This window comes from Phyllostomus discolor, chromosome 6 (assembly GCF_004126475.2).
Source record: "Phyllostomus discolor isolate MPI-MPIP mPhyDis1 chromosome 6, mPhyDis1.pri.v3, whole genome shotgun sequence".
Classification (NCBI taxonomy): Eukaryota; Metazoa; Chordata; class Mammalia; order Chiroptera; family Phyllostomidae; genus Phyllostomus; species Phyllostomus discolor.
This window is the reverse complement of record NC_040908.2, coordinates 17,260,417-17,275,604: the sequence shown is the minus strand read 5'-3', so window position 1 is coordinate 17,275,604 and position 15,188 is coordinate 17,260,417. Positions and strand designations below refer to the sequence as shown.

The following is a 15,188-nucleotide window of genomic DNA, read 5'->3' as shown; positions in this document are numbered from 1 at the left end:
GCCCCACAGCCTGGGGCAGGCGACCCCACGGGAGTCGTATCCCCTGCAAAGCAGATAGGTCTTTGCCACCCTTTGTCCTCCTCACACTCCAGGTCCTCGGACGCCCATTCTTTTCATTCCTTCTCCAAAACCCATCATACGGAGTAACCAGGGCTGGCTCTAACCCACGACATGCCTTCCACCCATTCGCATGCACGCCTGGCCCACAGTCGCTTCTCAGGCTGCTTCGGGAGTCGCCGTGCCCACCCCCCTGCTCCCCCCACTCCCCTGCCAGGAGCCCCAGCCCAGCTAGAGGAGGCTGTGTTTTGGGGTCTCTCTCTTCCCCTGGACGCAAGAGATGTTGGCCCCCTTTTCTCAGGGCCTTCTTCTCCTTGCAATTCTCCATTTTCCCTTGTAATATAAATCTAAGCCAGGTCCCTTTCCAATGTAGCGGGGGCCAGCTGGCACAAGACCACGTCCCCGTCGGGGTGGCGTTGGACCGGCCATGTCAGCAGCTGATGGATGGAGGGCTTATTGGTGGGACCTGCAGCCCCCTGCTCGCTGCACACTGCACTGGTTAACTCTTAACTCCCAGCAGCTGCAAGTGAACGGGCAGCTGGACCCAGAGGAGTTTTCCCGGCTGTGGAGCCGCCTCCTCTGCTGCCAGGTACCAGGGGCGGGCGCCGTTCCATCCCATTGGGCAGATATGACTGGGGCCCGGTCCTGCACCAGGGGTGCGGGGCACGAGAGAAAGGGCCCCTCACCCAGGCCTGGCCAGTTCTCCCCTCAGCCCCTTAAGGCTTGAACTCACTACAGTAAAATGTAAGTTCCTGTGTGTGCGTCTCTCCCAGGGTGTGTCACCTGATCCCTGGCTTGGGGTTATTTGGTTTCCCACGGGGCACTGCAGTAGTGACATGTCCCCCCTGCATTAGACTGTGGGGTCCCTGAGGGCAGGGGCTCCCTTACAGTCATCTTCCTTCCCCCGGGCTTTCCTTAGTGTCTAGCACACAGCTGAGGCTCAAACATGCTGAAAAAAAGACCGCACTAGTGAATCATTGAGTGAATGAGTGCATACCCCATTGAGAACACTCTCCATTTGGTGGTTACACTCACCAAAAGCCAGATAAGGCCAGAAAAGTGCTTCCGCTGCTATTTCACAAGGACTGTCTCCTGAAGTCGGCCTCAGTTGCACACAGACTGGGGGGCTCTTTGCCCTTGGAGCAGCTCCCGTGGGCAGCCATGCACTGGCCAGCGTCAGGAGCCCCGCCATCAGTTCCATGGCGGGTATAGGCTTCACCCAAGGCGGTCACTCCCCTGCTGGGCATCGCGTCCTCACCTGTGACCGTATGCTGATAATCAGGGTTTTCATGCGTATCAGGGAGAGGCGTCCTCCTCAAGGGGGGCACCGGGACTCACGAGGGCTTCTTGCTTCTTTTCCGTATCAGAGGGTTTACCTGAACACCCAGGGGAACTCGGCCGTTTTCCTGAGCTCGGATTTGTGGAAGGCCATCAAGAGTACAGGTAACGCTGCAACGATGGCAGGTGGCTGTGGAGTGCGGGGTGTGTGACGCACCATAGGCAAGGCTGGCGCAGCGGTGTGGGACGGTGGGGACGGAGCAGTGCTGCGGCTTCCGTGCCCCCTCTGCCCCCTTTTGTGCACCAGCCTCTGTGGGCCCCCAGGCTCTGGACTCAGACCCTGCCTTCCTTTGCCTGAGTCCTCAGGGGCCTGCCAGGGGGCTGATCAGCCTTCTCCCCAGCCCAGCTCTAACGGTGAGAAAGTAACCCCACATGATTGGTACCCACCAGAAACGAGGTGCCCCTTGGAGATGCCTCCGTCTCTGCCCCTGGGCCACCAGGGTTAAGTCCCCATGGGAGGGCTGCTGACCCGCTCTCCTGACAGAGGGTTTGGAGCTAAATGAAAGCAACGGCATCTGCCTGCTTCAAGGAGGCAAGAGCTTTCAATCCTGGGTGGATGACAATGACACCTCAAGGTGCAGGGGTGCATCACGGTTCAGCAAGGACTTGCACTCACGGCGTCTCAGCTGAGTGTCTCCACCCCTGAGAACTGGGAAGGGCAGGAACCGTTGTCTCCACCGTACCGATGGGTGAATGGATCTGAGACAGGTTGAGTCGGGAAACGGCGCCTTCCTGAATAAAATGTAAAATCGGGTGCCCCAGGTGACACCGGTCTTCATAGTTCGCCCTCCTGTGGCTGCTGGCCTGCAGAGGGCGGAACATGGGCTGCCGCTGCCCTCTTGGGCACATAGCCTCCCCTGCACCCTTCCTGGCCGAGAGCTGTGGTCCTCCGACTCGAGTGTGCACGAGTCTGTGAGCTTGTTAAAACTCGGACTGTGAGGGCTCGCCAGCCATCCAACGTTTCTGGCTTGGAGTGCCGGGGTTGGCTCAAGAAGTTGCTTTTCTGACAAATCCCCAGGTGAGGCCAAGCTCCTGGCCTGGGGATGACACTTTGAGAACCACTGAGTAGCCCATGAAAGATGAAACCTTTCAAGGGGACCTCTCTAATGACTCCAGGATAATAAAAGGCAGAAAGAAACAGAACAGTTGGAATTAGACTCAGGAGCCTCCCAGGGCCTGAGTGTGGCAAGCTGGAGAGGGCATGCCCCATTTAAAGGCATTCAAGTGCACATTTTATTAACTCTGCTGGAGAAACAGTCTCTGGCTGGATGGGGCCTCCGGGCAACTGGGCATGACCCCTGATGGATGGGCCGGCTCACAAGCTTCCGCTTGCTCACCAGAGCTCGGAGACCAGCTGAGGTTGGTACCTCCCTGGAGCTCATAAAACAACATGCAGAGAGGGCAAGCCAGCTCTGTCCCGCCCACCTGAGGCCACCTACTGCGATGTGTGTGGTCTCCCCTCTGAGGACCAGCCTCTCCCCTGGATGACCAGTTTAGGACCGAATCCCCCTCTTCAGGAACCACCCGTAAGACCCTCCTGTGGCCAGGGGGTGGCGGAGGAAGGTGGTTTCACAGGGTCACCAGAGAGAGAGGTCTGACAGAGGCCACGCCCATCTCACCTGGGAGGGATCAGATGATTCTGGAGGCTGAGCTGTCCCCAGAACGTCAGGGTCTCAAGTATCTTGAGTTGGCCTCTGGCCAAACCCCAGAGCAGTGTCGTTGTGGCCCAGCCACCGACCAAGAAAGAGGCAACTAGAGAATCATAACAACACCAAAGAGGAGGAGGGGATGGGCTCTGGGTGAGGCTGAGTGGGAAACAGCGGTGGAAGGTCACTGGGCCCCTGGAACCGGTTTCTCAGGCCTTGCAAGGCAGGGATGCCTTCCCTTCACCCCTGCAACGCCTGGCCTCCTCCCTGCTCACTGTCTCGCCTGTGGCCCAGACTTCCTTGCAGGGATCTCTGTCAGCGGTGACCTGCTGGATCTCATGGCCCTCAGGTACAGCGACAGCACCGGCAGGGTCAGCTTCCCCAGCCTGGTCTGCTTCCTGATACGACTGGAAGCCATGGCAAGTAAGTGTCAACTGGGGGACATCCTGGAGACCTTCACAGTGACCACAAGCACAGGAGAGGACCAGGGACATACCCCTGCCCCAGCCCAGGCAAGGGGTGGCCTGGACTCCCGCACGAGGAGCTGTTGCCCCAGGAGGCAGAGCCGATGCCAGCCTGCGTAGCTGGTGTCGTTGGCTTGTGTCCCTGGCCTCCCTTCTGCACCCTTTCCTCCCTAGGACAGTGATCCCCCTATCCCGGGTCTCTCATCTTCTCCTCCCCTTTTTATGCACTGCTTTTTCCAGAGTCAAGGTTAAATCACTGGCCCCTCTCCAGGTGGTGTTTGTGAGTTAAACCTACTCTTTGGCCAGGCAGTGAGTGATTTGGATCTCTGCTGACGAGTTGCACACGTGAGCAAATCGCTGCGGGCAGGAGGTCTTTCCCCAGGCTTCATGAACTCACTTCGCAGGCCAGAGTTTTGAGACTTTTGAGCAGCATGCCCTTTTGTTGTAAATGTAATCTAATGTGAACCCCGAGCCATAAAACAGCTCCAAGCGGAGCTGCCGCAGTCGAGGTAGCAGTGGGATCTGGCCTCAGCGCTAATCCTTGCAGCATTCCTGCCTTGTGGCACCTCTGAGCTCAGCAATTTATGTGAAGACTGCGAGAACAGAGCCCTGGGAGGGCCAACAGGAGCCTGAGGCATAAACCTTGCCCCAAAGAGTTTTCAGTGGGACAAGGGAAGTTCCCCAAATGCTGCCCCTGAAATAATTCCACACCTCCCCACAGCCAAGTGTGAAAATGCACAGCGCAGGGAGACCGAGAAGGGAAGAGGGCATGTGGGCTGGAGCTGTCGGGGTGCTATTTGGAAGATGTGAGCCCGGAGGGGTCCCCCCGGGGAAAGGCCGAGCATACCCTGTGGAGAGGGAGGCCTTTGCATAGAACCACTGCACCTGCTTGTATATGTGCCTGACCTGACTCCTCTCCTCCTTCACCTCAGAGGCTTTCCAGCACCTCTCCAAGGACGGACAAGGGCTCTACCTGACGAAAATGGAGGTGAGCTGCCTTGCCCTCCCAGAGCCCGGGTACAGCCCCAGGCCTCCTCTGCGTCTCTGGCTCCAGGGGGCATTTTTCTCCCTGACGATATCGAACAGCCTGTCATAGGCCAGCCAAGCTGCCAGCCTCCCTGCCTCCAATTACTGCCTTTATATATTGCTGGCTGCCAAGGCTGCTTTAGGATCTTGGCAGACAGATTTTATTTTTTTTTCCGATAGCTTAATAAAGCAGAGGATTATGTGGGAGTCATAAATCCAGGAGGGAACTGAAGAACACTTGCTGAGCTCACTGTACATTAAACTTACTCCCATTGAGTTGTAGAAGAGCCTCCTGGCCCAGCCAGCTGGTCGACCTCTGCTCTCCCGTTGCCTGGCTGTTCAGGGAGCAGCGGAAGATACACTGTGACAGGGGGCTGGACCTCCTGCTTGGGGTGGCATTAGCCACAAAGGGTTGATGAGACCAGACTGAGATCTTTCAAGGGAAGAGGGTACCATTCACCCTGATCTGTGTGAAGCTAACGTGTTTGAAGACTGGTTGTAATGCTAATGCTTGTTTCATAGTGGATGAACCTGGTCATGTACAGCTGAAGCAGGGAGTGCAGCAGACCCCGGAGTCCAGGTAGGACACGGCTGCTTTAGCATCATTGCTTCCTGGGGGCACGATTCCCTGCACCTGCACACAAGATTCTCTCCCTGGGAGCAGCCTCCCACGAGGTTCCAGAGCCCTTCTGCGTGTGAGCCAAGGCTCAGTGGCTTAGGGGGCCCTGAGTGTTAAGGCCAGTGCTGCAGATTTCATCCGAGCCATGGGGAGCAGTGTGCATTCCTGAAAGAGAGTGACCTGAAAGTCATGAGTGAGGGATTTAGAGTTCTGCTTTTAAAGTTAATTTATTTTTTATTGAGATCTAATTGATATTTAACCTTGTGTTGGTTTCAGATATGTAACAATGATTCGATATATGTATACATGGCAAAATGATCGCCTCAATGAGTTTCATTAACATCTGCCACCACACAGAGTTCAAATTTTTTCTTGTGATGAAAACTTCTATGACTTACTCTCTTAGCAACCTTCAAATGTGCAATAAAGTATCGTTCGCTACGGTCACCACGCCGTGCATCCCCAGGACTTACTTATCCTAGAACTAGAAGGTGTTGTACCTTTTGACCCATGTTGCCCACCCTGCAACCCTCACCTCTGTATCTGCGAGTTCGGTTTTCTTTTGTTGGGGCTGCGGGTTAGCTTCCACATATAAGCACAATCATGTGGTATTTGTCTTTCTCTGTCTGACTTATTTTTCATAGCATGATGTCCTCAAGGTCCGTCCCTGTTGTCACAAACGACAGGACTGCCTTCTTTTTTATAGCTCGGTAATATTCCATTGTACACGTACACCACATTTCCTCTATCCGTTCATCCTCCACCCTTACATTGGATGGACTCTTATGCTGTTCTCATGCCTCGGCTATTGTGAATAACACTGCAGTGAACACAGGGGCGCAGACGTCTTTTCAAGTTATTGTGTTTGTTTCCTTTAGACAAATACCCGGAAGTAGAATTGTTGAATCATATGGGAGTTCCATTGCATTGTTTAATTTTTTGAGGAATCTCCATACTGCTTCCCACAGTGGCTGCACCAGCTCCCACCAACTGTGCACCATGGTTCCCTCTTTGCCACGTCTTCCACAGCCTTCCTCTCTTATCTTTTTGGTCACAGCCATTCCAACAGGTGTGAGGTGATTACATTATTGTGGTTTTGATTTGCATTTCCCTGATGATTAGTGATGTTGAGCAACTTTTCAGGCACCCACTGGCCTTCTGTATATCTTCTTTGGAAAAAAATCTATTCAGATTTTATGCCCATTTTTAAATCAGATTTTTTTTCTACTCAGTTGTATGAATTCTTTGTATATTTGGGGTATTAAACCCTTATCAGGACATATGATTTGCAAGTATTTTTTCCCATCCACTAGGTTGCCTTTTCATTTTGTTGATTTCTTTTGCCTGTGCAGAAGCTTTTTAGTCTGATGTAGCCTTACTTGTTTATTTTTCCTTCCATTGTTTTTGCTTTTGGGGTGAAATACTCATGGTCAAGACTAATGTCAAGGAGATTACCCCATATACTTATTTTTTTCTAGGAGTTTTATGGTAAGCACTTTTGTTCAAGTCTTTAATCTACTTTGAGTTGATTTTTGAGTGTGGTATAAAACAGGGGTCCAGTTTTATTCTGGAACTTTTAAGTGAAGTTCCAAAGCCAAAAGGCATCACTAATCGCAGGAAGGGTGAGTGTGTGGAGCAACCAAAATGATCAGACCTTGGGGAACCGGAAGTTGGGTCCAGCCCCAGATCCTCCACTGCCCCACTGTGTAGCTTTGGACACATCGTCGACATCTGTAGGCATCAAAATCTGATCCTCTAGCACGAGTGTGCTGAAGAATTAGTGCTCGGGTAACATTTCTTCCCATTTACCTTCAGGGAACAGACCGTACAGATACATAGTCCACACCCCCCCCCCACTGCAGCAGAAGCCCCCGCAGCATCTGCTAGAACCTTCCAGCACTGGGGAGCTCAATATTTTGTGCCCCCATTGTTGGACATCTTCGGGTGTTAGGTATTCTTTATCGACAGGCAACAATTTACTCTCAGGATCACTGTGGACAAAAAGACTGGACGTGCCACCTTTAAACACTTGAGAACAGCTTTGCTGCCTAACCAAAAGCTTCTCTTCTTCCGTCATCCCTGGTGGCTCTCATCTAGGACCTATCGGTGACCATTCTCTACATGCCAGTGTCCCTTTGGGGCGGACAGTTCTCCAGGGAGCAGTCCTGTGATCGACTCATTCTGGGCTCCTGTTGTTTTCATGAACAGGATTTATTTAATCTCCCAATCATGTACCTGGAAATCAGGACACAGGCCCTGTCTCCATAAAGAAATAATATTTTAGCACAAATATTTCCTGATGAACACACAGTGCCTCCTAATGAACACAAGTTAACAAACATTGCAGAGATTCAAGTTAATTAGATTCAACTATATTTCCTTGAATTCCCCTCTCATTCCTTTTTAAAAATAGAACATTTGATGCTTTCCAATTCCCAATCTGCCTGATTGCTGTGTCAATCTGCATGATTTCTAGTATCAGGATTGATTCTTCAATTGTATCTTTAAGCTAATGTTGCATATTGGACCTAAAGCCCCAACTTTTGAAATAGCTGGACTGCTATTACCCTCCCTCCTATAAAGGGTTTCAGTTTCCTCTTTACTAATTTTTCCACGCTTCCTGTTCCTTAAGCTTGTCTCAGAAGGAAGTGTACTATGAGTGGCATGGTTTTGTGTGTTTCAGTCTCTTTCGGGAATGCCTGTCATCATCCTCAGAGTGCTCCCCTGACTTCCTCATTCATCACCGCCCTCTGCCATCACATTACTGAGGCATCACCACTGACTCTTGGCTCATGGGCTGCTCTGCAGAATTGGAGGCAGGAAGATGAGTAACTTCTGCCCCCAGATCCACAATCCCACTTTCATCTGTAATCATCTCCCAGCTTCCTCCTGTTATGCTAGAGGGCATATCCCTCTGCGGAGGTCTTGTATCTAATTACCTTCCACCTTCGCAAGGGCTTGATTGAATGAATTCTCTCCTCCAGCTTCTGAATACTAAAGCTCTCTCTCTCTTCTGGAGCCTTCTAACCCCCGTACAAACATGCCTACCTTTTCAATTTCCTCCATCTCATATTCCCTTCCAGCTACAACTCCATTTCTCTCCTCCCTTTACAGCAAAACTTCATCAAGAGCTAATTGTCTCCACATCTTTACCTCCCACTCTCTCCTGGAATTACTTCAATTTGGATTTCTCAGACTTTTGCATTGGCTCCCTATCTGATTTTTCTACGTCCATCCATATCCCTCAAGTCAATTTCCTGAAGTCTGAGCACCCATTTAAAAATTCAGATATGGTCATTGCACTTCCCAGGTTAAAACCCTTCAGTGTCTTCCTATTGATATTCAGGAAAAGTATGAAGTCGTGAACATGGTCTTCGTTGTCTAGTCCCTGCCCATTTATCTAACCACACCTGGTCTCTCTCCTCCTTCCTGCGCTCCACTCCCACCCCCCTAGCATTACCTTGGTTTCCTTTAATGTGTTATTCTTTTCTCAACCTCACGTCCTTTGCCCTTAATGTCTGCTCAGCCCTGGGGTTAGTTACCTAATCCTGAGCATTCCAGTGTTAGCCCTACTGGGTTCCCATATTATTTGCTCACATAACACACTTCCCCAATCATAACATTCAAAACACATTTTTGTTGTTGTTGCCAACTCTTTTCTTTTTCTGGAGCTTTATCAAGATATAATTTACACACCATATAGTCTACCCATTTAAGGTATAGAGTTCAGTGCTTTTCCATATAGCCACGAAGCTATGCAACCATCACCACTATGTAATATTAAAATATTTTTCATCACCACAAAAAGAAACCCCATGCCCATCAGCAGTCACTTCCTAATCCTGCCTGACCCCACTACTCCTAGTCAACATCTATGCTGCTTTCTCAGTCTATAGATTTGCCTAATCTTGACATTGTACATAATTGGAATCATGTAATATGTGGTCTTTTGTGAGTGACTTCTCTTAGCATGACGTTTTCACAGTTTATCCATGTGGTAGCATGTATCAAGACGTCACTTTTTTTTTAGTGCCAAATAATCTTGTATTTTGTCGATATGCCATCTTTTATTCGTCCATTCCTAATCTGATAGACATTTAGGTTGTTTCTACTCTTTTGGCTGTTGTGGATAATCCTGCTGGGAAAGTCTGTGTACAGGTTTTTGCATACATGCATGTTTCCATTTTGTCTGGGTGTATAGGAGTGGAATTTCTGGGGCACGTGGTGACTCTGCGTGGAACGTGTTGAGGAACTGCCAACTGTTTTCCTAAGCAGCTGTGGCACGTTACATGCCCACCATCAGGGAGTGAGATTTCCAATTCCTCCACGTCCTCCCCAACACTTGTTGTTGTCTGTGGTTTTTAGTGTAGCCGTGCTAGAGGGTGGGAAGTGATGTCTTCCTGTGGTTGTGGTTTGCAGCTCCCTGGTGGCTTGTGATGTTAAGTATCTTTTTGGTGTTTATTGGCTATTAGTATTACTTCTTTAAAGAAATATCTATTTAAATCACTTGTCCGTTTTTAAATTGGGTGGCCATTTTGTTACCAGGTTATAAGGCATACATACAGGGTGGGCAAAAGTAGGTTTGTGGTTGTGAGTACATGAAACACTGAGTTTATTCTTGTGTCATCACTTATTACCCTATTACTTATTTGTAGTACACCTGTAAACCCACTTTTGCCCATCCTGTATTCTAGTACGAGTCCCTTAGTCATGTATGTGATTGCAAACATTTTCTCCCATTTTCCAGGTTGTCTTTTAAGTTTCTTGATGATATTTTTTTATAGAACATGAGTCTTTAGTTTTGATGAAGTCCAAATTATTTGTGTGGGGTTTTTTGGGTCACTTATACTTCAGGTGTTTTGTATAAGAAATCATTGCCTAACCCAAGATCATGAATATTTACTTCTATTTTTTGCTAAAGTCTTTATAGTTTAAGTCTTACATTTAGACTTCGATCCATTTTGACATAATTTTTGTATATGATGTGATGCAGGGATCTAACTTTATTCTTTTGCATGTGCATATCCACATGTCCACTTTGTCTTTTCAACTATTCTTTGCCCCATTTTTCCTTGGCACCCTTTCCAAAGATCAATGTATCATAATGTAGAGATTTTTTTCTAAACTTTAAATTCTATTCCTACCCTTATGCTGGTAATGTGCTTATTACTATAGTTTTGTAGAATATTTTGAAATCAGGAAGTGTGAGTCTCCAACTTGGTTTTCTTTTTTCAAGATTGTTTGGATGGTTCTGAATTTCTTGAATTTACATATACATTTTCGGATCAGCTTGATAAATTCTGCATTAGAAAAGGCAGCTGGGGTTTTGATAGCAGTTGTATAAACCTGCAGACCGGAGTATCGCTGTCTGTGCAACAGGCGATGTGTGGTTTTCTGATCCATGGACATGAGATGTCTTTCTGGGGTTTTTTTTTTTTTAGATCTCCTTTAATTTCTCTCAAAAATATTTTGTTGTTTATGCTTTAGAAGTGCTTTTTTGTTAAATTTATTTCTAAGTATTGTGTTCTTTAGGATGCTATTCTAATAAAATCGATTGACGTAAATTGTTCTTATATTCAGCCACCTTGCTGAACTAATTTTTTAGTTCTAATAATTTTCAAGGGATTCCTTAGGATTTTGTGTATACAAAATCATGCCATCTGCAAATGGAGAGCTTTATTTCTTTCATCCCAATCTGGATGGCTTTTATTTATTTATTTTTTTGTCTAGTGTGTTGACTAGAACTTCTAGTACGATGCTGAACAGAGGTGGAGAAGGTAGACATTCTTTTGTTCCTCATCTTGGGAGAAGATACTCAAGTCTTTCACCAAGAAGTATAATGTTAGCTTTGGGGTTTTTGTAGATACCACTAGTCCAGTTAAGAAAGTCCCCCTCGGTTTATAGTCTGCTGAGCCGACACACTTTTGATTACTTGCTGGTGCCTGTGTTCCCGCTGCACTGTAAGCCCAGGTAGGTCTTACTTGTCGCTATCTCGTTAGCATGTAGCAAAGTGCCTGGCACAGAGAAACCATTCAGTAATGATTTCCCAAATGACTGAACAAAATTGTCCCTTCAGAGTTGCGTCTTTGTTTTGTTTGCATCCCAACTTTTGTAAATATTGTCTTAAGCCCATAAATCTTCCTGATATTTCAGCTATTTCTCTATTTTCTTCCCCATTGGGATTACTGGAGAGCAGACAGTTAACATTATAACAGTATAACATTATCTTGTTATAATTTCAAACGCACTGCCGCCATCAATATTCTTTTATAAAGGCTATTGTCTGACCTATGGATCTCCTTGCCCCTTTGAAACCTGCTTTCCTAAGTCCGGGGCACGTTTTACCTCCATCCACTATTCCCTCACTTTGCTGCTACAAGGTCAAAGTTGCAGGATTTTCATCACACCCAGGTTAGCAGAGAGACCTTTCACTGCTGGCCAGCATTCAGTCCAGAGGAGAACTCCCTCTCCTCGCTCATGTGGTCCCCTGTGCAGTGAAGCAGCCGCTGGGACATGCGGAGGCCTTGTCAGATGAGCTATGCAAACCTCTGCCCAGAGACCAGCATGGCTGAAGCCCCTCGCCAGCCTGCTTTCTTTCCAGGTCACTCCCTACAAACTAGAGCGAGCTGCTCTCTGCTCTCGGGCTCCCCAGGCAAGCCGTGCATGGTGTCCCGCCGCTGTAAGCACACTTCTGCTTCTCTCACCTCCAGCCATCTGCTTGCCTCTGCTGCAGTAAATTGGGGGAAAGCAATGTGCAGCCAGACAGTCTTACCTGTTTCTTTTGAACAAACCGTGCACCACCATTGCCACATTGTGGGCGATGTGTATGTTAAAAATCTTAAAGGATATCGAGTTCATACATTAAAAAATGAAAAGACTCAGTGCTTTGATATATGGTCCTGGGATGTTTCAGACCAGGTTGATTTTAACTGATTTCAGTCTAGAGGTTTAATGCACTGCAAGCAAGGCTCAGCCTGCTGAGAGTTTGGCTGGCTAATATGGCTCATGTGGCTCTGCTGTCAGTATGGCGGTAAAGCGTCTTATTCTAACAAAGTCGGCATGGGTAACAGTTCCCCACTACACAGAAGTACAGTGTCTGGGGCAGTGGGCCGGCTTCTCCTATGCTGCATGAGGGTGAAAGGCGGGTGGCCGTCACCCTGATCCTTCTGGTGAACCAACAAGCCGACCACAGTCCCAGCGTCCATCCTAACAAACTCACATCTCCGTCCTTAAGAACAGAGAAATTCTTCTTGAGAGTTGGGAGTCTGTATTTGCCTCAGGTGATAGGTAAACTCCCGATCTCCTTAGACAAACAAACACCTGTGGTCATCCAGGTGCCGTTCAAACGCAGGGTGCCCCACCTTCCAGAGCTGGTGCTTAAAGAGGAATGTATCCAACCAGGGAACTGGTGTGGACACAAACCAGGGAGGGGCAAGCTGGGATCCAGGCAAGAGGAGATGGGGCTGTGCGAGGGCCAGGGCTGTGTGAGGACTGAGAGCACAGGCGGCCCCGAGGGGGAAGGAAACGTGACCTGGGGGAGAGGGACCAGCAGCTTTACCTGGCAGCTTAATCACGGGGAAAACGGTGTTCAAGGGTTTTGAAATTCTGCCGGGAAGTCTGGAAGAAGTATTAGGGTGATGACATAAACTAAGCAGATTTTTTCACTGAGGTCGTGATTAATTCCTGAAAGAACAGAGAATGGCAGAAGAAAGGAAGTATGATCCTAGAGTTTTTCTCCACTCAGCAGTGAACATAATTGTAATATAATAAAAATTGAATATTGATTGAACAAAAATGTGACATAAATCTGGAAGACAATACAGAGAGCAAAGAACACGGAGGAGGGTTGGCAGCATCCCAGCCCCACCTGCCATCACAAGCCCACAGGCGTCTCACACTCACCAGCCACGGGCCAGCCGCGCATGCGCAGTGTTTGGAAATGTGGAGGTCGGCGTCCGCAGGGCAAGTTTGCGGAGAGGAGTGTAGGGCAGGAATGGAGCGGGGGACTGCGTTTTTTCCTTCACGCCTTGAAATGCTAGTTGAATTTTTAAAGTACGTACTCGGGCTGGGTTTTTACAAAAACTCAGCGAACTAGCAAATCTCAAGAGCAGAGGAGGAAGAGAAGAGTCGAGGTGGCTTTACCACGTGGGCAGGAAAGTTGACTGGTTATGGTTGTAAAAAAAAGTGTTTCTCCAAGAATGTCATCTCATCCAAGAAATGCACACGTGACACAGGCCGCTGCCCGGCAAGGCCCACGGCCGGCAGATCGGAGCTCGGCGGGAACAGAGCTGCGGTCACTGCTGCCTCCGCGCTCCGTCCTCCCAACCTTCCCCTGGGGGGCGGGGGGCGGAGCAACACCCCCCCCAACTCTTGCTGCACTTCACTGTGGGTGCTTGGGTGCTCAGTAGGCTGCAGTCTGCACCCAGACAGGGCAGAGTAGGTGGGCAGGGTGCCCCCCAAGGAATTTTGAAGAATGAGATGGTGGAGACATTCACATCCACCGGGAGCCTCGGGCATGGCGGGGCTGGTCCAGGCTTGCTGGCAGCTGGTGTCTGGGCTCCGTCTGCAGTCTGGGGCCTGGGCGGTATTCACGGGAAGGGGGCTGGGCCCCCGTGGTCACGCAAAGGAAGGAGAAGCTTCTGCACTCTCCCTGGGCCTTCCGTGCCTGAGCATCTGTGTCTTTCTCTAGGACAAGCTCCCAGCGGTTGGTCAATGACCTGTTCTCATCCCAGAGGGCTGTGCTCCCCCATGATTGTGATGCCAGTGACATGTGTCCTGCTGGGAATGTAGTCACGGCCGCCTTCCGGGAGCCTGGACCGGGTCCTCAACTGGGTCAGGCTCCAGTAATGCTGAGGTCACAAAGCAGGTCCCGTGAGAGCCCTGGGACACCAGCCCGGAGTCTCCTGGAGAATGAAGCAGCCGATGTTTGTTCCACTGTGGGAAAGGGGAGCCCCTCCCACCAGTCCCTGGAACAGCCAGAGTGAGCCCGTCTGCCCCCCCACACGGTGCTGGGGTGACCCAGGAACGGCGGGCCCACTGGTGTGTGTGCGGGGTAACCGCACTCTCCTGTGCGGTTTATTTTGCCAGATGACAAAATAAAACATGGTTCCTGTAAAGGTCTTGGACTTCACGACACGCAGACTCTTAGTTCTGGATGAAAAATGCATTTGGGGGAGGAGAAATCCCGCCAGCAGGGCAGGCGCCTCCCTCCCCCCTCATCCATCAAACCGTCACTGTGTCCCTCCGAAAGATCACAGCCCCCACAGCACAGAAGAGGTTCTGGCCAGTGGCCACACCAGCCCCCACTCAGGAGAGCCTGTGGTTACTGAACTCTTTCCTGGAAGCAGCTCCCCGGGGAGAGTCCTCGAGATTCTCTGTGTCCAGAGGACAGGCTGCTGGGGGCCTTCCGGAGTGTGACCTTTCTGACCAGACACCATCAGGAGGCAGATGGAGCAGGAAGGTAGGGGGCGCCCTTGTGCAGACCCCACACTCGGGGGCCAGGTCAGCATTCAGAAGGGAATGGACACGTTCTCACACCAGGGACAAACCCGCAGCTCACAGACCCGCATGCCACAGGGACTGTCGCCAGGTGTCACAGTCACTTCTGTAGTGTAGCAGTCTGAGACACACAGCAAAGCCAGGTCTGTTTGCTGCTGGCCCCATGTTGGGTCTTCCAGGAGAGGGGCCACGGCCATCAGCACGGACTCAGGAGGTGACAGAGCTGAGCTGTCAGACGCCCTGTTACACGAGAGTCTCCGCACACAAAACGCTGATGCTAATGGGTTGATGTCGTCTTGGCTGGGAGAGGGGAACCCAGAAGAACGAGTGAGTTGTTTTAGGCAGGACTTGGAGATGATCCTCACCTGAATGTTCGGGTAGGAAGTCCCACACACCTGCACACTTTGCTACCCCAGCTGCGTGTCACCTCAGGCTCCTTATGGGCCTGCTTGCACCCCAGGGACAACAAGGGCAGAATGTTACAGACCCGGGTCAGCAGTGAGCAGCCCAGGGGTGGCCATGCCCCCTCTGTGCCGGCTG

General features: G+C 50.0%; 1 protein-coding gene across 2 annotated transcripts in view; it reads left to right on the top strand.

The window, feature by feature from the left end:
- The window catches only part of CAPN13 (calpain 13), a 74,247-nt gene extending 60,031 nt beyond the window's left edge, over positions 1 to 14,216 (top strand). The window contains exons 18-23 of one of the 2 annotated variants that reach the window (XM_028517483.2): positions 578 to 646; positions 1,425 to 1,500; positions 3,336 to 3,464; positions 4,438 to 4,493; positions 5,054 to 5,111; positions 13,840 to 14,216. In XM_028517483.2, coding sequence (XP_028373284.1) covers positions 578 to 646; positions 1,425 to 1,500; positions 3,336 to 3,464; positions 4,438 to 4,493; positions 5,054 to 5,080 — 357 coding nt within the window. In that variant the 3' untranslated portion in view covers positions 5,081 to 5,111; positions 13,840 to 14,216. Of the gene's footprint in view, positions 1 to 577; positions 647 to 1,424; positions 1,501 to 3,335; positions 3,465 to 4,437; positions 4,494 to 5,053; positions 5,112 to 11,751; positions 12,041 to 13,839 lie in introns of those variants that run through there. The other variant, XM_036027801.1, reaches the window with a different exon arrangement.
- Positions 14,217 to 15,188: the final 972 nt, after the last annotated feature.